Genomic DNA, 23,203 nt, shown 5'->3' with positions numbered 1-23,203 from the left:
AAGGAAGGGGAAAGGAAGCCCCAAGGAAGGCCTCATGAAGGAGGTGGCGTTTAATTCGGGAAGCTCTAAAAAGAGCAGAGCTAGTGTAGAGGATTCAGTAACATGTGAGAAAGCCTTAGTATACAGTGGCACTCAATAAATGTGGCCCCGACCCTAGGTGGCCGGCTTCATGGATCCATGAAGGGGACTCAGTCCTGCACGGTTAGAGCCGGGAACACCTTGGCTGCTCCGTCCCCCACCTGGCCTGGACCCTAGTCCCGGCACACACCGCCAACCCATCTGAGGAGAAGCCGGCCCAGCCTCTCAGCCCCCTTCTCTGCTTCAGACACCCCCCGGTGAGGCCACCGACAACCAGTCCCACGGCCGAGTGGCCTCCTCCTCCCGAGGAACCAGCCTCTCCGAGAGCCAGCGGCAGCCCCCGCCTCGGCCACGCTAAGGCAGGGAGGTCTGTGCCAAAGCCTGGGGCCTAAAACAGGGCCAGACGCACGGCAGGGGCTCAGTTCACGCTTGAAGAATGAGTGGGTGAGAGAACTGTATTTATATGCAAAAACACAATTCCATTTATTTCAAAAAAGAAAAAAAAAAAAAAGGAAAGAAATTCTAAAACCTTATGGTTTTATCTGTATGTCTATGCGGAAAGGTCTGGAAGAATAGACACCACGCTGCTGATTGAAGTTGCCCCTGGAGGGTGGGTCTGGAGGAGGAAGGATATTCACTCTGCATTCTTTAAACTTCTGGATTTTGTTTTTTATAGTGAGGATGTATTACTTTTGTAACATTAACAACGACTTTTAAAATGTGAGAGATGTTTAAGGTTTACAGGCTAATTAAAAGTTATATCTATATGGAGAAGATTCCCTTGTCCTTCATCTCTCCCCCCCACCCCCCACCCCCGCTCCCATCCAATAACTTTTCTTCCCAGGAAGTCCTTCCAGACATCAAACCTAAATCTGTCAAGACATTAAGCACACTTTTTGGGCCGTCTCCAGGTGAATTCTCTGCCCAGCCACAGCCTGCTGCCCTGGAAGCTGCCCCCACCCCCACGGAAATGAAGAGGAGGGAGGGGACAAGCTTGCCCTGGCCTCTCTCTGGGGAGAGCTCCCCACTTCCAGGAAGGGATTTTCCTGGCAGAAGCAGCAGCCCCTTCAGCAACCAGGACGCGTGGGATGCCTTCAGGCCCAACATATGTGGGATCTTCTAAAACAGGGACAGGAAAGGAAGAAAAATAAAGTCTGTTCCCCCAGGTCTGTTGTCTCAACATGCAAAGGCCTCCAGAAACACTTCCCACAAGAGGCAGTAGGGGCCAAGATTCGGAGGCAGAGTCCCAGTGTACAGATGGGCAAACTGAGACCCACTGGATGAGAAAGGACAGACTCTGGAACACCCAGGACAGTGGGTTAGAGGCAAAGCCAGGACTGGAACTTAAAATCCCTAGGTTGGAACATGAAGAGAAGGAGCCACTGGACCTAAAAGGGGATGGGGCGGCGGGGGGGGGGGGGGGGGGCCACACTGGGAGGTGCAGAAATAAGCTGGAGAGGCTGGGACTGGGTTACAGAGGGGAGGAGAAGGGCTGTTTCAGGCTAGCAGTCTAGGCAATCCCTTCCAGGGACACAGCAGAGCTCCTGGGCCCCATGTTACAGGGAGTTGGAGAGAGTAGACAGGTGACAGGTGCCGTTCACTAAACTTTTCCTATTCTCCCCCCTTCATGGCAGGGGGTAGGACTGCACTTCTTAGAGTTGGAAGTGAGGCAGGCAACTAGTTCTGGCCACTTCTGTTAGAGGTGTGGCCAATCCTGGGCCAGAGCATTTAAGTGCCACCACGCCCTCCAGGACTCTCTTTCCCTCAGTCCAGCTACTGGCAAGATCCAAGATGGCAGCAGCCCTATTGACCAGCTGACTAAGAACAGAGTGATGATGAAGAGAGGCTCTGTTGACCCTTGCTGGACATATCGCAGACATGAGAGATTTGGTCTTTGTTTTTGTTTTTTTAGCCACGGAGACTTGGGCGTTATTTGTTATGGCAGCACAGCCTGGCCTATGCTGACTGATACACAAAATGAGCTTTGGAACCAGATGGCCCAGGTTCAAATCCCACCAATCCACTGATTCCCTGAATGGCCTTGGGCAAGTCCTTTTTCCTCTGGTTCTCTGTATCCCCTTTTATGAAAATAGAAGGCCCATGCATGAGTTTCCTTCCAGCTCCCAGAGTTCTGGGACACTCTACCCTGTCTTAGAAATCTCCCCACTCCTGGCCAAGATCACGCAGGATTCCGAAGGTACCAGGAGACAGTGTGCCCCTGGGGGTCTCCAGAGGGAAGTCTTTCTATTGCAGCGGGATATGCTCCCATCAGGGGTTGGTTCCAAACCTTACTGCTCAGCAGAATTACCTAAGGAACTTTTAAAATGCAGATTCTTTAGCCCGACTCCCAGAGATGCAGGAGGTCTGAGGTGGTGCCCCTGAGGCCAGCTTGGGGAAGCCCCAGACCAAGAGAACTCCCCAGTGGAATGTCCCTACCTCTGGCAACAACCTGGACTAAACAGACCTTTCCAGCCCTAGATCCCCAGGAAGCCCACTGCCCTTTTTCATTTGGAGTCGCTGCCCCCACCTCCCTCCTGGAGCTCCAGAAGGGCCACCTTCTGAGGTGGTCCTGGCTATATTTTACATAAAAGCGGAGCAGGGCACTGGATAATGCAGCTGGAGTCTAGCTCACCTGCATGGCCACATGTCTCCCCAGCCGGGTGCCAGCTTAAAGAATCTAGCCTGGAGGCCTGCCTCCTCCCACCAGTTCCCTCCCCACGCTCCCTCCACCTTCCTCCACAACCTCCCACTGGGCCAAGTGGAGAAAAACTCACAAGTGTGAATTTCTGATTAAAAAACCAACCTCTGCTTATTGCCTTGACCGTTCTTCAAAAGGAAAAAAAAAAAAAAAGGTTCAGCTTGTGTGAGTATGCACGCGTGTGCCCAGGTGTGCGTGAGCTAGCAACTGAGGGAGTGTGCCTGTGACTCACTATGTGTGAGCATCCGTGTGTCCACTGGAGCCTGGGGGTGTGAGAGCGTGTGCACACATGGGTCTGTGCGCAAGTATACTGTTTGGCTGAGTGTACGTGCCTTTGCATATCTGCGTGTGTGCAAGGATGTGTGCGTGTGCAGGGGTTGGGATGTGTACACGTGGATTTGCTTAGAAGGGCGTATGGCAGTGAACGTGTCCAGACGTGTCCTTTTATACAAGCCTTCCGATTAAACTAAGACCATTCGTGTGGGGTGGTGGGTTAATCCAAAAACAATGGTTCTGGGGGAAATCATTTTAAAAATACTCACCTTCGGAGCTCCAACATTTTATTTCAACTCACGGCATGTAAGTTTTTTGCCTTTTTCATTCTCTTTAGCGCAGGACCAAAGTCTTGCCTTTGCCTGTGGGTCTGCTGATGGGAGAGGCGTCATATTTGTTGGGTAAACTAAACCCCCAACACATCATCCTCAATTTCCAATTTCGATTTCTCTAAAGTGGCACATGAGCGTAAAAGACACTTGTGAAGTGATGTGAGTGCTGAATCTTCTAGATTTTTACAATTTCGTTTCCAATCTTATCTTACAGTTGCTTATCCGCACCTAATGGGACGGCAAAATTTTTTTTTTTTTTTAGCAATTCACCTTGATAGAGTCTTTCTGAAAACTTCCATTTTTTTCTACAATCAACTTTTTCTACAATCAACTTTTTGTGCATTCACAATATTTTGGTTTACTGATTACTTAAGTTGCACAATGAGTGCCACGGGTGTAAGTGAATTTGGAGACCAAATTCAAGTGGTTCCATGCAAGCCTGTAACCCAGCCTGTGGCACCAGGATCCCAGGACAGGCAGGGTGGGTGTGCAGTGGGTGCCCAGGAAGCACGGTGCACAGACCAAAGGGAGAACCCCAGGCAAACAGTGGAGAGGAGATGAATGGAGAAGCCCCCTATCTGTGTGGGTGTGCCAAGCGTGAGTGTGCTGACAGAATGTGTGTGTCTGTGTGTGTGACTCCATGTGCCAAGGTGCCGGTGACAGCACATCCGAGTGTCCCTGTCCCTTACAGCAGCAGACAAACCTCAGCCCAGACCACTGGGAAACCACGGCTATCCACCCAATCATCCACCTATGGCAGACGATCGCCATGACGTGGTCTTTTTAAGTGAATTGGCCGGGGCAGTGACACGATGTGTGTCCCTGGCCACAAGACACAGCCAGCGGTGGGGCAGAGCCAGCACGTCCTGGGCATCCACACTCTGCCATTTCTTTGCACTCTCCCCCTGACCCGTGAGATGGAGATCCTTTCTTCCCCCACCGCAGATGAGGAAACTGAGACTCTGAGGGGCCAGATGCTTCCCGGGCTAGACAATGGTGGCAATGCAGTGCAGACCAGGCCCTTCAGGCCCATTGCTGGCCAGGGCACCTCCCCAAGAGGTTAAGAGACCACCGATTTCCTGAGAAGCACTGCTAGGCTCTATCATAGACGCAGCCCCCTCCTCATCAGCATCTGTAGAGCTATGGATGGAGGTGGGCAGGGAGGCTCACTGACGGATGCCCAGGAGATGGGGAGGGGCCTGGGGACAGGCTGGCATCCACTACAAACCAGACCAGGGCTCATCTTGGCAAAGTTCTCTGGATTCTGCAAAGCCACCCACATCCCTTGAGGCACTGGATGCTCCCGTCATCCTTCGGAGGAAGGAGGAAGGGGTTCTTCTTCATTTTATAGACGAGGAAACAGAGCCTAAAGAGGCATCCCTAACAGTGAGTAAAACCTGGGCATGACCCACATAGACCTCTGCTCTCTTCCACCCGGACCTTCACTGCCTGGCAGTTAGTAACTGCACAATAAAATGCATTATATTGACCAGGGTTGCCAGATAAACAACAAATAATTTTGAAGTATAGGTATGTCCCAAATTTTGCATGGAGTATACTCACACTTAGAAATTCATTTCATATTTAAATGTCATCGGGCATCCTGTACTTTCGTTGGCTAAATGTGGAACCTTAAAATGACCTCCCCCCTCCTCAGTCACCCACTCCTAAGCCTCCTGGAAGACATGGGGAAAGAGCTAGTGCCCCCTGGTCTGAGTTCTTGCTTCTTTGTGTATTACCTTGGTCAAGTCATTTGCCACCTCCAAGTATCTATAGGCTGGTTATGAGTATTAAATAAAATAATATATGTAAAATGCTGTGTCCTGTGTCCTGTGTCCTGTGTAAGTGAATGGGAGCCATTATTTATTGTTGTTGTTGTTGTTGTTGTTGTTGTTGTTGTTGTTATTTACCAAATGGTGAAATTAAGGCTGAGGGAAAGGGCCACCAGGAATCAGGAGCAGACCACACATATGCCCATACCCGGGCCTCCTGGCTCCTGGCCCTGGCTGCTACCCACTGCCCAGGCGCTTCACTGTTCGTGGTCAAGATGCTGGTGGCACCTATCCCTTGAACGTTCTCTATCTTTAAGTAATTGCCCCCCACCCCAGCATATTGGAGCTCACAAGCAACTCAGAGCCCCATAGTCTAGACTCACCCACTGCTGTCTCCCCAGAGCACCCACTGGCTGAGGATGGCCCTTGGTCCCCTCTCCCCTGTGATCTGGGGGTGCCTCCGGCCCCCAACCCTGGGAAGTCCAGAGACGTGGTGGGATGGCAGGAGTGAGGAGGGACACTTCCATCCAGCTCTCTCCAGGCCAGGAGGCCTGCGGCTCCTCAGCCCCCACCCTCACATCCATGTTACTTCCAGATACAGCTGCTTGGAGAACCCCCGGGCTTCCCCTGGGGCTGGGAGGGGCTGAGAAGGGAATATGGGGCCACGGCCACCCCTGCCGGGCCAGGCCTGGGGCTCCGCAAGGGGCCTGGCCAACAAGTCTACCCCTCCAACTCCCTTCCTCCCTCTTTCACTCCCAGCTCCCCATCTGTAACCCTAATGAGCTGCTGACAGTTCCCATCTGCTCCTCGCAGGCTTCCTGGGTAAAGGGAGAGAGTGAGGAGGGGACGCCAAGAAACGTGGGGCAGAAAGGATGGGTTTCCAGCGCTCAGCCCTGGTCCCATTATGGCACATGCGGGAGCTGCTAGGCATCTCCCGCTTGCATGGGTGCCCCCTGCCCTTCTGCCAGAGACCTCCTCCCACCTACACCTCTGAAGGCCCCACTCCTAAGGGTAGAAGGATCTTTGAGAAAAGAGGTTGCAGCCATTCCTGTCCTGCCTGGATGCCCAGACCCCAGAGCTGGAAATCTTAAACTCCCAGAGGGGCTGTCTCAAGAAAAGAAGGGACAAGTCTTCCTCCCCAGTCCAAGAATTCTCAAGAGATCGCCTCCCCTACCCCGCACCCCTCCGTGTTCTGCTCACAGACAGTGGGGAGGTGCGGGGGCCTGGGGACTGGAGAGCCGGGTAGCCTGCCTTAGCCCATCCCGCCTGGCCCAGCCCCCTCCCGTCCTCTCCCACTCGGCTCCTGCTCGCCAATGCTGCCATCTAGAGGTGAGATGGGGAACTGCAAGAACTGGTGCCCGACCTGGGAGCCCCAGGGGTCCTTCACTCCCAAGCCCACCACGGAAGGATGGATAAATGTGCCCAGACTCCTTGCCCTGGAGGCGCTGCAAGAGATCTCATCCACTCCCCTGCTTCCAGGCAGCTATGTGGCCATGAGCTATTTCCTGGCTCCTTGCTCACTGGGCAACCCCCTCTAGGAAACCCAGGACCCACAAGAAGGTGTGGACCCACAAGCTATGTGCTGGACCCTTGTTGTACATCACCTCCTCTGAGACTCACAGCAGCTGCCATGTGGATAATATGCTCCATTTTACTAACGAGGACACGAGGACAGGCAGGTAGAGGGAACCATTCATGTAGAGTAACTGATACCCACACCTGGATGTGAACAGTCTTCTTGGCTTCATTTTTTCTGGCTCACTTCAATATCTCAGACGTTCACTAATGTTCCAGTCCTGTGCTGGAGGGGCACTCGTTGTGTGCCAGGGTCTGTGCCAGGTCCTGGGCAGCCCAGAGACATAACAGACCTGTCTTCCCCCTTGCCCTCCCCCTGGCAAGCTCACCACAGGGCAGGGGTTGAGGGGGGCGGGGAGCCCTAGCCTGGCCCACTCACCAGGCAGTCACATGAGGGACGAGCCATGAGGTCTCTGTGAGAAGTCACCGGCTGTGTCAGCGATGCCAACAGAGCCAAAGGTGGACCCTTTGGCAGCCCATGGTTCCTAGGAGTGCTCTGTACTGGGCTCTGCTTCAGAGGCTGCCTGGTGAGGGGCATAGAGAGGCCACCATCCGGCAGTCCTCTCCTCCAGAGGACCCAGCCTCTCCCAGAGGCACCTGTGACCAACCCCCAGCCCTCAGCCAAGCTAGAGAACCCCCAGGGCCTGACATACAGTAGGTGCTCAGTTCGTGGACGAAGAATAAGTGAGTAACTTAAGGGCTGTTCACACGGGAGCTCCAGCCATATGAGGTCAGATGTACCACCCCCTCCATCCCTCGCTGTCCTCACCCAAGTGGCCAGTGAAGTCCCTAGAGTAGAGGAAACCCGGGAGACCAGAATAATCCTGGACCCGGTTAAGCTTCCTACTTGCTTTGTGAACCAGCGCAAGGCTCCACTCTCTGGGCCTCAGTTTCCCTGTATGTATATAGGGGAGTTGGACTAGCTAGGAGGCCTCTGCAGCAAGCAAGAGGAAGGATCTGGGTGCAGGAGAGGCAGCCTAAGCCCACTCGGCCACCCTACTCTCTTGCCCCTTGCACACTGGATTGGGTGAGGCCATGAGCTGGTGTTCCACGGAGACTCAAAGGAATTGCTGCTTCATACACTTGCGTGTGCCCCCACATACACAAAGCACACACAGGTGTACGTGCAAGCGTGCACACCTGTGCATGAAGCCACATGGACACACCCACAGGAAACCACATGCATACACCTGCACATCCACGCACGCTTGTGTCCTCACACCACATACCCGGCGCCTGCTCTATGCTCTCAGACGTCCTGCTGCACCTCAGGAACAAGTTTAGGGATGCACCGAAGTTATGAAATTGATTTCTCTGGGAGCAGTTGGAATTAGTTTTAATTATCTTTATCTTTCTTCCAATTGTGCTCTCAGCCTTCTCCTCGCTGTTTAATCCATTGCTATCGACTGCCCCGCAGGCACTGAGGAGGGGAGTTGCAGGGTGGGGTGGACAGTGTGCTCACTTTCTGAAAAAATAAACAACAGCAACAACCACACCCACCCGCCTCTTCCTCTGCACTGGCCTCTCCCCGGCAGGGCTTCCTGCACACATACGCACACTCACACACGCGTGCACACGCACGTGCACACATCACACACAACAGTCAAACCTCACTCTCCGTGGAAGCCCCACCTAGAAGTCCTCCCTGACGGGACAAGACAGGGCTGAGCTGAGATGGGCTCAGAGTCTGCATCTTTGTTGGGAGCCTGAACTTTATTGATGCGTGTCAACCCCCCTGCTGAAAAACGCATTCCGTCTCACTCCCCAGGCTCTTTCCTGAGCCCACCTCCCCAGCACCTGGGGCCTCCCAGTACCACATGATAGTATTTGCCATGGTGAGGACAGGACCCGACTCAGATGCATCTCTGAGACCAGACACACAGTAGATAATCAGTAAATATTTATTGAATGAATGAATGAGTTACATTCACTCACTCGTTCATTCATTCAACCAATACTGAGCCCTGGGCCAAGAGCTGAAGATACAGAAATGAACGCAAACTGGTCCCACTCCACTTAGGAGATTTTAATGGGTGGATAGGAGTCCCCAGACTGAGCGAGGGTGAGGGTGTATTGGGGGAAGGAAAAGGCAAGAATAAAAGATTGTATTTTAAACACTCTTGATGAAGGCAAATCTCCACTTTTTGAGAATCCGTTGATTTCCTCAAGTCTGCTCTGTCTCCAGAAATGGGGGGACAGATCCTAGAGTGCCCTGTTCTCAGGGGCTCCCCGACTGTTCCTGGACCTGGACCAATTCCACAGCAGGTTCCTGAAGGCTCCGCTGCCCTGCGCGCGCGCGTGTGTGTGTGTGTGTGTGTGTGTGTGTGTGTGGTATTGGCCCCTCCTCCATGGGACGCTCTCCTTGGAGCTGGGGAGGGGGCAGGGTGCCATCCCTCACCAGCAAGGCACCGGTGCTAAGTACCCTGCGGCGCTAATATTTTATGATTAAAAACCATTAAGGTTTAGACCGTGAAAATCAGAGGGACACAAAATCAATGGCCCAATATTGCTTCCCCCAGTAAGTTGTGTAAATATTGTGTCTTTTATTGTTTGGCCGATGGCAAGAGCAGAGATACAGGTACAGATTATACTAACGAATCCCCTCCCGTCCCAGCCTGGACCTGGTGGAATTAGCATCCTGGTTTGGAGAGGCCTGGAGAGCTGGAGACAGGGAGGTCCCAGGCTGGCCCACGGTGGAAAGTCATTGCACTCTCTTCCCCTCCCGCGGAATCCCCACCCCACGCAATCCAGCCCCCTTGGCCAGAGGCGGAGCCGCCCTCCCAGACTCCCCCCTCCCCCATGCAGTGTCCTCCACACTCATTGCACAGACACGCATTTACACAAAGGCACACACATCACATGGTGACATGCTCCCCTGACAGCCAGCCCATCACTGCTCCACCATCTGTTTGAATTTGCATATTTAATCAGGATCTGTCTTCTCTCCTCCAGGGGTTCAGATTAGGGTGGGGAAGATGATTCCAGAGGTTGTTCCCATCTCTGGGGAAGGGGATGATAGAGGGGGTGTCTCTCCTATCTGGAGCCGGGGTGACCGTGGAACGCCTGGGGTTCCCCCTGCCTCTCTGGAGGTGGTGTAAGGCCAGGTACCCCACCCGTCTCTGGGAGGGGTTGGCGATGATGTAGGGGTCCCTCCTGTCAATGGGGGGGAGGTAGGGAATACATGAATTCTACTTCTTCCAGTCTCAAGTACGTCCTTCTCCCCACCCTTTCCATTCTCATGGAAGAGTAGGTATGAGCCCAGGACTAGACACCTCATGCCATGCCCCTGCTTCCCATGGGGTGAGGGAAGTTGGAGCCCAGTAGGGAACCCCTCTAGCAAGACCAGAGAAGCTGCCCTGGGGAAACTCAACATATCCCTTCCACGCCCTGAGAAGGTGCCCAGAAAAGAGAACCACTGAACTGATATAAGGAGAGAACCAGTTGATGCGAGGGCGAGGGGAGGCGGACGGCTGGGCTGATGTGACGAGGGAAAGGTGGGGGGACAGACGTGGAAGGGGACAGTTGGGCTGACCCGAAGAGAAATAGCTGGGATGATGTTGGGGGAGAACGGCCGAGCAGATGGGGTGGGGCACCTGGCCTGATGTGAGGGCAGAGCCACTGGTCTGATAAGGTACAACAGCTGGGTGACATGGGAAACATCTGGACTGATCTAAGGGAACAGACAGCAGATGCGAAAGAACAACTAAGCTCGTGTTGGGAAGCAGCTGGGTTGACCTGGGAAGGTCATCTTGACTAACGTTGGGGAATCGCTAGGCCTATACTGGGAGAGCAGTTGGAACAGCTAGACCGGGATGAGGGGACAGCTGACCTGAGGTCGGGAGGGACAGCTGGCCTGAAGTGGGGGGACAGCTGAGCTGAGATAGGGGAACAGCTGGGTTGAGGTAGAGGGACCGCTGGGCTGAGGTGGGGGGACCGCTGGGCTGAGGTGGGACAGTTGGGCAAGAAAGGAGACACAAGGCAAGCCCCGGCTGCAGTGTGTCCTTGAGCCAGCTCTCGGTGCCGGCCTCCGACCAGCCTTCGCCAGCAGACCTCCCTGAAGCCCTGTCATAGTCAGCTCAGGCTTCCATAGCAAAATATCACAGACTGAGGGGGCTGAAGCAATAGAAATTTATCTTCCCACAGGTCTGGTGGCTGGAGGCCAGCATGGTGGGGTACTGGTGACAGTCCTCTTCCTGGCTGGTAGACGGCCACCATCTGTCTGTGTGCTAACACGACCTCCTCTGCATGCTGGGAGGGGACGGGGGGAGGGGCACACTGAAAGAGCAAGACTCCTTACAGCTCTGACCCCATCGTGGGGCTCCTGGCCTCATGAGCTCATCTGAACCTAATCCCCCTCCTCCAAATACCATCACACCAGAAGGCTTCAACATGTGAATCTTAGGTTCAGACGAGGAAACTGAGGACTAAGGGACCTGCCCACAGGGGTGGCTCAAACCAGAGTAGTCGGTCCTAAACAGGGACTGCACGTGGTCAGCGCAGCTCCAGGCTCCTGGTCACTTGGCTGCAGCCCAAAATACCCCTCCAGAACTTGTCCCAAGGAGCAAGGCCTCCAGGCCCAGCTCACAGCTGTCCTGCTTAGTGACTCACCTTCCCCATCCCGTTTGAGAAAACCGGTTCTGCCGCCTAGCAGCATCCCCCCCGCGCCGGGCGGGCGCGGCGCACACCGCGCCAGCCCCCGCCCCCGCCCCCGCCCCGCCCCCCACACCGCTCCAGCCCTGGTCCTGAGAGATCCCAGCTGCATAAAACAGCCACCGCTAGTGCCAGCAAAGGGAATTAGGAAACGGGTAGAGGAAGAGGCCCCGGGACAACAGACCGGAGACAAGACAGCTGGAAAAGCTGGGAAAAAAAAAAAAAAAAACCCATGCCACTCCACAGCCCCACACCCCTCCTCTCCAGGGCCTTTTCCAACATGAACTGCCCCTCCCCGCAGAGGCAGGCCACTGTGAGGTCCTCGGCCTGCACCCTCCCTGCACGCAGCCTTCCCAGGAGGTGGGTGCGGGTCATTCCAAATGGGCCATGATGGTACCGTGGGTGTGTGACTGTGTGCAGATAGGTCTGGGTCTACGATGGGGGTGGCCCATGTTTTGGTTTGGGGGGCTTTTTTCTGGTCAGATTCGGATGCAAGGAAACAATACACACACACAGGTTACACATGCTTGAGAGCCTGATGGCCTGAGTTCAAATCCCAGCTCTACTGCTCCAGAGCTGTGTGACCTCGGGCATGTCACTTAGCCTCTCTGTGCCCAAGTCCCTCATAAACTGAAGCTAATAATAGTACTTACCTCCAAAGGCTGTTATAGACATTTTAAGTTTATACATGTAAAGTGCTTACCACAGTAAGGGCCATATACAAGTACTATATATGAGGCAGCTGTAATTACTATGGGTGTTGTGTGGTCTGTTTGTGTGTACATCTCCCCGCTCCAGGCAAAGCTGCCTGAGGGCGGGCACCAGGTCTCACTCTACCGTTCAGCCCAGCACCTGATCAAAACAATAGATGGAAAAGTGTTCCATAATGACCAGGGGCCTGAACAAAGGGAACCGTCAGCGAACTCATGAGTGTGAGTGTGTGTATGTGTGAATATTGTGTATAGGTGTATACGTGTCATATACATGTGCATCGTTAATTTGTGTGTCAGTGGGAGACGATGTTTACGCCAGCACCGCCACTGTGTTTCTGTCTGTATTAGGCTACCAGCAGGGCACGTATGTGTCCCTTGGATGTGACTGCTGGTTGGCAGTGGGTGTGTCTGTAGAATGTGGGTCAGCGAGCCAGCGTTTGTGTGTGTATCAGTGTTGGGCGTGTGTCAACACCATGAGCAAGAATGTATCAGTATAGGGGCACTTGGGGGGGCTCAGTCGGTTAAGCCACTGACTTCCGTTCAGGTCATGATCTCGCTTCCGTTCGTGGGTTCAAGCCCCGCGTTCATGGGAAGCCACTTGCTTCCGTTCATGGTTCAAGCCCCGCGTTGGGCTCTGGGCTGACAGCTCAGGGCCTGGAGCCTGCTTCAGAGTCCGTGTCTCCCTCTCTCTCTGCCCCTCCCCCGCTCAAGCTCTGTCTCTGTCTCTCTCAAAAACATAAAAATTAAAAAAAAAATTTTTTTTTTTAAAGAATGTATTGGGGCACCTGGGTGGCTCAGTCGGTAAAGCGGCCGACTTCGGCTCAGGTCATGATCTCGCGGTCTGTGAGTTCGAGCCCCGCATCGGGCTCTGTGCTGACCGCTCGGAGCCTGGAGCCTGCTTCAGATTCTGTGTTTCCCTGTCTCTCTGACCCTCCCCTGTTCATGCTTTGTCTCTCTCTGTCTCAAAAATAAAATGTTTAAAAAAATTAAAAAAAAAAAAGAATGTATCAGAATATGTGTCAGCATGCGTACGGATGTGTATCTACCAGCATTGCGGAAGCCTGTGCCAGGGTTGTGCATATGTGTGTCGGCAGGGAGTGTTTATTTATGTAAGTCAGGACTGTGCATTTCTGTGTGTCAACACTTGGACTCTATGTGTGTCTATGATGGGTACGTGTGCAGGCATGTGTCCACGGCGGGTGCATATGTGTGTCAGTGTTGCACGTGCGTGCGTGTACGTATCAGCATTGCACGTGTGCATGCACACACCCGTCCCTCGTCTCCCCGTCCTCCTTGAGGGAGGAGGCGAGGAGGGGCTCCCCCACACCCCAGGTCTGAGCCCCGATCCCCGGCGCCCCTCGCGCCTGCGCCTGCCCAGCCCCTACCACCCCCCACCCCCAGCTCCCCTGACTGGCATCCGAGTTAATAAGTGTTGCTTTTCTCCTATTCTACTCAGGCCTGTGATGGAAAATCCTCGGGCTGGAAGTGAGCCCCGAATCGATAGTCCATTCCATTTAACAGGGTGGCTGTCACCATAACGAGATAAAAGTGGATTAACTTCTGTGCCGCTGCCACGTCCACGGGGAGCCCATCTGTTCCCTGCACAGCCGGCCTGGCTCAGAGCAGCAGCTCAGCCCGACAGGATCTGGCCATGGGGGCTCCAGCCACAGCCCCGGATGGGTGCGCTGGGGGTCAGAGATGGCTCAAGACCGGAATCCAGATGCGGTTCAGAATGGGTCTCGGGACAAGCTCCAGGTAGGATCCCAGTGGGCTCCGGAAGGAGATGGGGACAGGGAGGAAGCCAGCATGAGGGGAAGGCCAGCTCTGGATCCAGGATGAAGACCCAGGAGAAGCTCTAAGAAGCCGGAACCTCCCAGACCTGGTATGTGGCAAGGCATGAATTCCCGAAGCCTCTTGGCCTGGACGCCCTGGGAACCACACATACTATCTGAAGTCACTTCCAGAAAAGGCCCTCCCTCTCCCCTGAGGCCTAAAGCAGAGAAAAGCTCCCACCGAAGCAAGAAGGATGCAGGGTGAACACCAGGAAGAACTTCCTGACCGCCAGGGTAAGCGCTTTCATGAGCGGACGACCAAAGCTTCACCTTTCCAGGATTTGTTCCAGCTTTGGCTGACTTTTTTTTTTTTTAACTAGGGGTCAGGAACAAACAAAAATGGAGATTGATTCGACCAAACCCTACTCAATTTCTTCTTTTCCTTCTATAGTGCATGCTTCCAGTAGAGTTTCCCACCTGGTCTTTTTGACTTCGGGATTCTTTGTTCATCCCAGCGGTTCTCACCATCCTGCCTGTGGCTTCTTCCCTTGTCTCCCTGGGAAGGCCCACTGCATCTGGAGATAATCGCCTTTGTTTCCTCTAGATCTCTCATGATTTCACTTTTTTTATATTCACATTTCTATCTATCGGGAATTTGCATGAAGTAGGTGTCTGCGTTTTTCCCCCACGATTAACTAATTCTCTGCCTCCATGTCTACACTAATTTGAAATGCCACGTTTAGCATTTAGGAGGAACCGACTTTGCCCATCTCCGTTACCTGGTTAATTCTTGTGCTAACCAACTCAAGTTTTAGTAAGGATAGCTTCGTGATGTTATTTCGATATTTGAGAACGTGGTTCTCTTTAACACTGATGGCCCTCTATCTGTATTATTTAATAGCTGTGTAAAAGCATAACTTTATCTAATGATGGCACCAAAAAAGCATACTATCTGAAGCCTGTGGCAACTGCTTTGGAAACGTAAGCAGCAGTCCCCAAATGCTGTATACATTCAGGTTTCCAAAGACCTCCTTTCGCTGCAGCAGTGTGAAGGAATAAAAGCCACAGCGTGTAATCCTAAGGAGGGAGAGAAAGAATCAGATGTGCATCGCCCAAGGGTCACCCTGGGATGTGCAGGATGGACAAATCATGAGTCCCGTCTTGGTTTGGGCTCCCTAGAAGCCAACTCTGAGACAAGGATTTGAGTGCAAGCAGTTTCTTTGGGAGGCATCCCAGAAACCCAGCAGGGGAGTTGGGGAGGGAGGCAGGGGAGGGAGGAAGATGAGACGTGTGCCTTCAGCAAGCCAGTTACTACAGTGGAGCTTCACTCTGGTGACCTCGGGGACCTGTGTAGACCCTGGACCTCAATTATCCCACCCACAGGGGTAGGAGCGGGGGCATTTATGCAGCAACTCCCCTCAGCAACCGACCAAGAGGGGACCTGAAAAGCAGGGAGGGCTCCAGGGAAACACTGCGGGCTTTTGGAAGCAGGGCAGGCATGCGCTACCTGGAAAGCCCGAGGGGTCTGGGCACCGACCAGCGAGGAAGCAGGTATGGTGGCCCAGGAGCAGAGGCCAAGACCCAGACAAGGGCAAAGGGAGGGGAGGGGAGAGTCAAGAGGCCTTTAGGAAGCAGAATGGACAGGGCTTGGAGACCTGAGACTTGTGAGGGTGTGGGAGGCAGAAGAGACTGGGGTGACCCTCAGATTTCTGGCCTAGAAGACAGGTGGATGGTGGAGGAAGGACCTAAATGGAAAACTCAAGAGGCAGAGCCAGGAGGGAGTCTTTGAAGCGTCAGGGAGATGTCCAGGAAACAGATGGGCACTTGGGTCTGGGGCACAGTTGGGAGGTAAGTAGAGGGTGGTGAGTCGTCACTGAAGCCATCGAAGCCAGGGGTGTGGATGAGGAGGGTCCATGCTGAGGAATGATCCAGGTTAGGGCCAGAGATGTGGTGTGCGAGACCCCAGGGAACATCCCACAGATGCGCAGGAGCGATTGTGAGTGAAGTTTGACATGGGCTTGTCTCCCCCTGGTTCCCCAGTGATTGGGAGGCCCCTCCCATCCTTCTGGGCCAAGAGGGGTGACGCCAAGGGAGAGGGTGGGAGGGGAGAGAGGGGACAGGGTGATGTGGATTCCAAAGGAGCCGACAGCTGTCAAATAATATAAAACCTCATATGTTAATAATTCTTACAATTTTGCCAAAGACTTAATGGCTGGCCTGTCAAGAGCAGTGACAGAAGCTATTATGGAAACAAGATGGGAATATTTTGGAGGCAGCATCGACAGCACATCCCGTCCCGGGCCTCCAAGGACCAGGAGGAAGACAGCAGGGCCTCCTGCCAGCACCACCAGGAAGGCCACGTGCTCAGCCAGAAAGAAGCTGGGTCATTGTGGATTCAAGCCATTGACTGTGGATTGATCACCCACGAGGACATTTTAATTAACCGTCCGATCCCAGAGCTGCCCGATCTTTCCTGTCACCCACCCTCCCCGATCTGCAGCCACCTCCACTCCCAACACACACAAAAAAGGAGAAACCGGCCAACAGCACAATCCAGGGAGAGATAGGCACCGGGAGGGTTTCAGTGGCTGGAGGGAGGGGCCGTGGCCTGATCCCACTGCTCTAGGAGCTCCCTGAGGTCTGGCGCTGCTCACGGCCACCAGTCCTGGGACCAGACCCAGTTGTGCGGCTGACTCACCAAATGAGCTTGGACTCATCACTTGGTTTGAAATGCCTCCGTTGCTCACGTTTAAAATTCGAACAATGGAAGAGTAAATTAAAGGACAAAGGAAGAGTAAATAAAACATGCACAAAAATGCTTTTGGAGCTTCGCAATCTCAGAATCACCTTGCACAACTCCCGGAGCTACCTTCTGCTTAATCTCATTGAGCTCTCCGATCTGTTCCGGGAGGTGGCGTCCTGATCTCCGCGTTTACAGGTGGAGACCCGTGAGGCCAGTGCCAAAGCTGAAGTGGGCACCCACTGCGCATCCACAGAGCCGGAATGTGAGCCCCAGGGCTTCTCTCCAGCACCAGAATCTGCCTTCGTGTAAGGGATTCTTATTAGACTAATAATCATGACGACTGCCACTTGGAAGTGCTTACTTTGTGCCAAGAGTCATGCTAAATCGGAGCCTCTCAAACTTGGCTGGGCACCAAGGGACCTCTGGGCATCGTGTTGAAATGCCGATTCAAGTGCAGCGGGTCTGGGGTGGGGCCTGAGATTCTGCATTTCTAATAAGCACCCAGGAGATACCGATGCTTCCAGTCTAGGCACCATACTTTGAGTGCCAAGTATAAATGCTTTCTCTCATCTAATTGGCACAACACCCTGTTGAAAAGAAAGCCACAGGCTTGGGGCGCCTGGCTGGCTCAGTCGGTGGAGCATGTGACTCTTGATCTCGGGGTTGTGAGTTCGAGCCCCATGTTGGGTGTAGAGATTGCTTAAAAATAAAATATTTAATTAAAAAAAAAAAAGAGGAAAAGAAAACCACAGGCTTAAAATGGCATCACATAGGCCAAGCCATCAAACCTGGGGCTTAATATCTAACATAATCGCGGTTTCAGCCTCCCTCAGAAATGTAAGGGCTTAACCAGTCAGTTGGGAATTTTGTGATCAGCACCAAGGAGGCAATCTCCACATACATAGGCCCTCTCCACCCCCCAAAGATGAAGTAACCCACTTAATGAGACCCCTTGCCCTTCCTCCACCTAAGTGCAGGTGACCTTGCCTGAAACAATCCTTTCCTAATTCATGAATCACTTAACAGAGCCAATGAGATGCTCAAATTTACTTGGTCGAATTTTTTTTTTTAACAACCCCTATGAAGTAAGTACTCTTGGGGCGCCCCGGTGGCTCAGTCAGTTGAGCGGCCGACTTCCGCTCGGGTCACGATCTCGCAGATCATGAGTTTAAGCCCCGCATCAGGCTCTGTGCTGACAGCTCAGAGCCTGGAGCCTGCTTCAGATTCTGTGTCTCCCTCTCTCTCTGCCCCTCTCCTGCTCATGCCCTGCGTCTGTCTCTCTCAAAAATAAATAATTTTTTTAATAAAAAAAAAGAAATAAGTACTCTTATTATCACCCTTGTTTACAGAGGAAACTGAGGCCTAGGGAGATAGAATAACCTGATCGGGTCATGAGCTAACCAGAAGAACCAGGATTTGAACCCAGGTCAGCTGGCCTGTCTACCCACTTACCCTCGGAGCCCTAACACCTCCCCAGCGTTTGCCTAGAAAGTCAATGACCAGGGGTAGGTCTCTGAGGATGAGCAGGACCCATCTCCAAATGCCATCACATGGGGAGTTAGGGCTTCAACATAGGAATGGGTGGGAGGGGGTTGGGGGGGAGGAGACATAAACTTTGAGCCCATAGCGCTTAGTAAGAGAAGAGGGTGCTTCCCACCAGAAAGGGCCCTCCAGGGCCCACTCTCCCACAAAGAACAAAACCACAAAGCTCCAGGGAGTCCCCAGTGCTCTCTTTCACACGGCCAGGAAACATAAAGACACCCTCTCTGGGTCCTCCTGCCCCTGCTCCTTCCCACCTGCCCCTGCTCCCAGGCCACTGGGCTGCAAGCCCACACTGCCTGCAGCCACCCGCCCACGAGCATTAATTGAAAATTAATCCGCTCGGTACGTGCCAACGAGCAAATCAAAGCTAAGTGTCTCAATTAGGAAGAGAAATGGAGTCGGGCACTCTTCTCAGGAGCCGGCTTATTTATGGGGATAATATCATTTTTAATGAGGGGAGCTACTAAAAGGCACAACAAATGCAACATTTAATAGAAAAATATTACAGCATTCCATCAGCGGAATGCTGTCGGGAGGGGGCACCCGGAGATCCACGGATACCCGGGAAACTATCTGTGGTTGTGTGGGCGCCTGCGTACCAGCACCCGTGTGTATGCGTGTCTGCGCGAGCACACACAGCTATGTGCACACGCGTGTCAGCGTGCACGTCCATGTCTGAATATGTGAATATCTGTACACGTGTGTCTGGGCCTGGGGGAAAGGGTGAAGCATTCCTGAGTTTTTGCCACACAGGGTGGATTCCCCACCTCCCTCCTAAAGTACCCCCATTCAGGGTCCCGGGCCAGCCAAATAAGGACTCAGAGTATTTCCCAATACTAAGGGGGACCTGGTCTGTTCAGTCCCTGGAGAGCTGTAAGTGTCTGTCACCTACCTCCATGGAGGGTCATAAAGGAGCAAATTAGACTCAGGGCCCCAGCCTCCTCTGGGCTCTCTCACATGTGAGCCATGGCGGTTCCAGCCCACCATATCACTGACGGCTGCAGGACAAGGCCCTCAGGGCCCCACTGCACCGCCCCAAGCTGGCACCAGGCCCAGCCACCCCCTTCAGCCTTGGTCTCGGGTTCAAGAGCCAAGGACTTTGCTTGCCAGGCCCAAGTCCACGATCCTACCCCCACTGCCCCCCTCCTCTACCCAGGTGCAACCCAGACCCAGACCCAGCTCCGTAGCCCCAGCTCAGGGTGGCCTCAACTTTAGCATCTGTGGAATGGGGAAGCAGCTGAGGTGGGCAGCTCAGAACCCAGCCTGCCCTCCCCTCCCCCCAACACAACATGCACACATCGTTCTCCTTGCCTCTGCTCATGTCAGAGCCCTCCTGGAGCAGGTCCCAAATCCTGCCCTCAACTCCCTTGCCTGGAACAATAACCCACCACCCCCACCACTGCCCACAGGCAGCTTCTCTAATCACCTCGCTCTCCTCAGGCTCCTCCTGAGATGTCAGTGTCCCCAGCATCAGATGGGAACAAGGCCTGCCTCACAGGGAGGTGGCTTGCAATATCCCTACCAGCACATGGGCCACAGTGGTTCACGGCTAGAATCAGCTTTGTCATTGTGACCAGAATTACAACACCACTTTCCAGCCCCGTACAAACCCGCGGAGGCACAGAGTGGGGATTTTTAATCCTTGGGTCATGAAAGAGGAACCTGAAACTCAGAGAGGCTGAGAGGCTTGACTGAGGCCACACAGCAGATGTGAAACACGAGCGCGTTTGTAGAGGTTCCAGAGGGCACTGGAAGCCAGGCACCTGTGGCCAAGACCTGGGCTGTCCCACTTCAGAGAAACTCAGAGAAGTCTCTAAGCCAGGGGACTCCAGCGTAACCCGGCCATGCCTTCCACCAGCTATGACTTTGGACTTGTTAATTAACCTCTCTGTGTTTCTGTTTTCTCCTTGTGGGGTTCTGTCAGGGTGAAATGAGCGAATACCCATCAAGGGCCTAGAATCACGCCTGGCACATGATAAACCGCCAGTATGTATTGAGATGTTGTTACTAATATTAGGCCACCTTACCCCCAATCGCCTCTCCCTGGCCAGGCGGCCGGAGCCATCCATCAAATGGTCTGTGAAGGTCCTCAAGGCAGGGCCTCTCCCTCCCTCAAGCGTCTAGCGTGGGAGCCCACGCTAGCTTCCTTGACCCGGGCCACGTGCCTTCCCCTACGCTGTCATTCCTCCCTGCCCTGCATGCTTATGTGTTTGTTATGCATCTTTCTAGGTGTGTGTTAGCCTTGAATTTTTCAAAAGTAAAATAACAATAATAATAAAACCAAACAGGGATTTGTGCCCAGCAGAGGGGTACCGACGGGGCTGTAGCTGGTGATTATTCATTTAACGTCTGCCTCCACGTGACCCGGGGCAAGAACAATGTGTGTCCTTTCCCGCAGTTTCGCTGCACCTAGAAAAATCTCTCGACGTGGTAGGTAAGCAATTATCGTCGGAGAGAGGGAGCGAGCTGAGGGCGGACTCTTCCCTGGGTGGAGATCTGAGTCTTTGAACCCTCAGTCTCAGGAGGGGAGACCCCCACTCCAAACCAGGAGCCAGAACTGGGGGCCTCCTCCTCCCCCCCCCCAGACCCCAGGCACCTGCAGATTGACGACATTTGAAAGTTAACTTCCCACAGAAGTCACTCTCCAGGATTAATATTTATTTCTTATGAAATTTAAATTTTTCAGTGTAATTAAAATTTTATTCGTCATGAGTTATAGGTAAAAATATTTATAACTTTCCCTTTCGCGCCACTGAGGATGAGTCTTGGATGGAACCAATTACCCGGGCCTCCTCCTGGTGACTGCTCCGGGGGGGGTCGAGGGCAGGGAGGGGGTCAGAGGGCCGGCGGGGACCAGAGCCGGCATCCATCTCCCCAGGCAGCCTTATCAGCTCTGCCTCCTACATCCAAGCAGTGGAGGTGACTGGTAGGAGGGGGAGCTGAGACCTACCCCACCCCCAAATTCCTGGTGAATAACCCAGTGGGAGCTGGGATCAGGGCCAGAGAGAGGCCAGAGGGAGGCTGGGAGAAGACAGGAAAATGAGGCCTCAGAATGAGTGCAGGAGAGGAGGGAAAGATTGCAGAGAGAGAGGACCCACGTCTTCCCACCCTGGCGCGGAACACGGTGCAACAGCCTGTCGAAGGCAGCCCCTGTGGCCGGGAGATCGTGGCTCTTGGCTGTGGGGCCTTTAATCATTTTGTGCCCAGCCTGAAGGGCGCATCTTCAGCAGAGATAGAGAGAAGTGTGGAGGGGGAGCCAGGGGCCACGGGTTCTGAAGCCAGGCAGGCCAGCATCCAAATCCTGGTTCGGAATGACCTGGCACATGTCGCATAACCTCCCTGAACATCGGTTTCCTCACCTGTAAGATGGGGGCCTGCAGATCACATCAGATGATGTATAAAAGGCCCGACACACAGCTGGGGTTAATAGTAGAGGACCCTGGCCCTTTTTCCCAGCTGCCGCTGAGGTGCTCGGTCCTTCCAAGGAAGCTAAGGTCGCGTTGGGGTGGGGCCCTGGCTTTATCCACCAGTGAGGAGCACCCGCCCAGGAGAGCCCGCTCAGCACTCCCGGGCACCAAGGTCTCCGGCTCAGAGCTCGCCTGCCTGCATCTACTCGGGCCCAGCCCTCATCCTGCACAACGATGAGGTCACAGTCACAGAGGATAAGACCAATGCCCTCCTTAAAGCAGCAGGTGTAAATGTGGGACCTTTCTGGAGGAACTTGTTTGCAAAGGCCCTGGCCAATGTCAACATCTGGAGCCTCATCTTCGAGGTAGGGGCTGGAGGAGCCACCCCAGCAGGAGATCCCGCTCCCCCCTCCGGGGCTGCCCCTGCGGAGAAGAAAGTGGAAGCAAAGAAAGAAGAATCGGATGAGTCTGGTGATGACACACGTTTTGGTCTTTTGGACCACACCTCTCCCGTAACCTGTTCAATAAAAAGCTGAACTCTTAAAAAAAAAAAAAAAATAGTAGAGGATCCTGGGCTGTCTATCCACTGACGAGGAGCTCACTACCTCACAAGGATAGTCAGCTATCTTCTCACTAAAGCTGAACCCTTCACTCTTAAAAATGGGGCTGTCTGGACTCCCTGTGATCTCACATGAATTGCTCTGGAATATAATTCCCCGAGGCACTGGAAGATCAGAACCCACCCTCGAAACTCTCCCACACCCACCACACTGGCTATCAACACAGCCTCAAATCTGCCCACAGATTTGCCTAGCTAGGAGACTTCTTGGCTCCCACGTGGCCCTCGACGCAATCTCGGTACCAGTGGCGTGTCTTCAACAGCCATCCCCGAGTGAGACTCACCACCAGCAGGGCGACATGAACTATGAAAGTCAGTCAGGTACCTGCCACCCCTCCCTGCCTCTCCTCCTGTGTGCCAGAGCCACGAGGTCCAGACTGGACAAGGGAGGGTCAGGACTCACTTCCCTAATGCCCCCGGGCAAGGACCAGGCTCCCTCTTCCTCCTCACCTTGCCGGCCTGCCCGCGGCTACACTTTGTGCTCACTAATTAGACCTGTCACTGGCCCTGAATCACTCTCGGGCTGGGCTGGGGAGGTCATTAAGCCAGAGATGGATAAGTGCTAAGCTGGCCCTGCTCTGGAGATTTACAAGGCTCAGGCTGGGGAGGATTTATAAGGTTTGTTAAATTTCTAATTGAGTTTACAGTGCAGTGCCATAGTCTCGGTGACCAAACCGCATGGATGAGAATTGAAACAAGTACACCTGTTCCTCATGCTGTGGGAAGACGGGGCCTCCCTATCTGTCCCCCTCTGCCAAAACACCAGCCCCAACCAAGCCACTCAGCACGCCCCGCCCAGCTCCCGGCCCGCAGACCGGCCACCAGCCTCGCAAAGAGCTACAGGCCCAGCATCCGTCCGCAGTAGGTTGGCTGCCGGGATTTGTTGTTTGTTTGTTCATTTTTTTAATAGTTAATACACTCGCATGGTTCAAAATTCAAAAAGTAGAAAGGACACCCCGAGTAAATCTCTCCCCAGCCCCCACCCCTGCCATCTCCCAGCCACACGGTTCCCCTCCCTGGAAAAAAAAA

The 23,203-nt window shown here is 53.7% G+C and overlaps 1 protein-coding gene across 1 annotated transcript; it reads left to right on the top strand.

The window, feature by feature from the left end:
• Positions 1–13,789: 13,789 nt before the first annotated feature.
• LOC121017540 (60S acidic ribosomal protein P1-like) lies at positions 13,790–22,113 on the top strand. Its single transcript, XM_040455803.1, has 2 exons — positions 13,790–13,846; positions 21,741–22,113. Exons 1-2 carry the CDS (start codon positions 13,790–13,792, stop codon positions 22,089–22,091), a joined length of 408 nt encoding a protein of 135 aa, XP_040311737.1. The 3' UTR covers positions 22,092–22,113.
• The last annotated feature ends 1,090 nt before the right edge of the window (positions 22,114–23,203 follow it).

Source organism: Herpailurus yagouaroundi, unplaced genomic scaffold, assembly GCF_014898765.1.
Source record: "Herpailurus yagouaroundi ecotype Mexico unplaced genomic scaffold, PumYag 77, whole genome shotgun sequence".
Classification (NCBI taxonomy): domain Eukaryota; kingdom Metazoa; phylum Chordata; class Mammalia; order Carnivora; family Felidae; genus Herpailurus; species Herpailurus yagouaroundi.
This window is presented reverse-complemented; position numbering and strand designations above follow the sequence as displayed.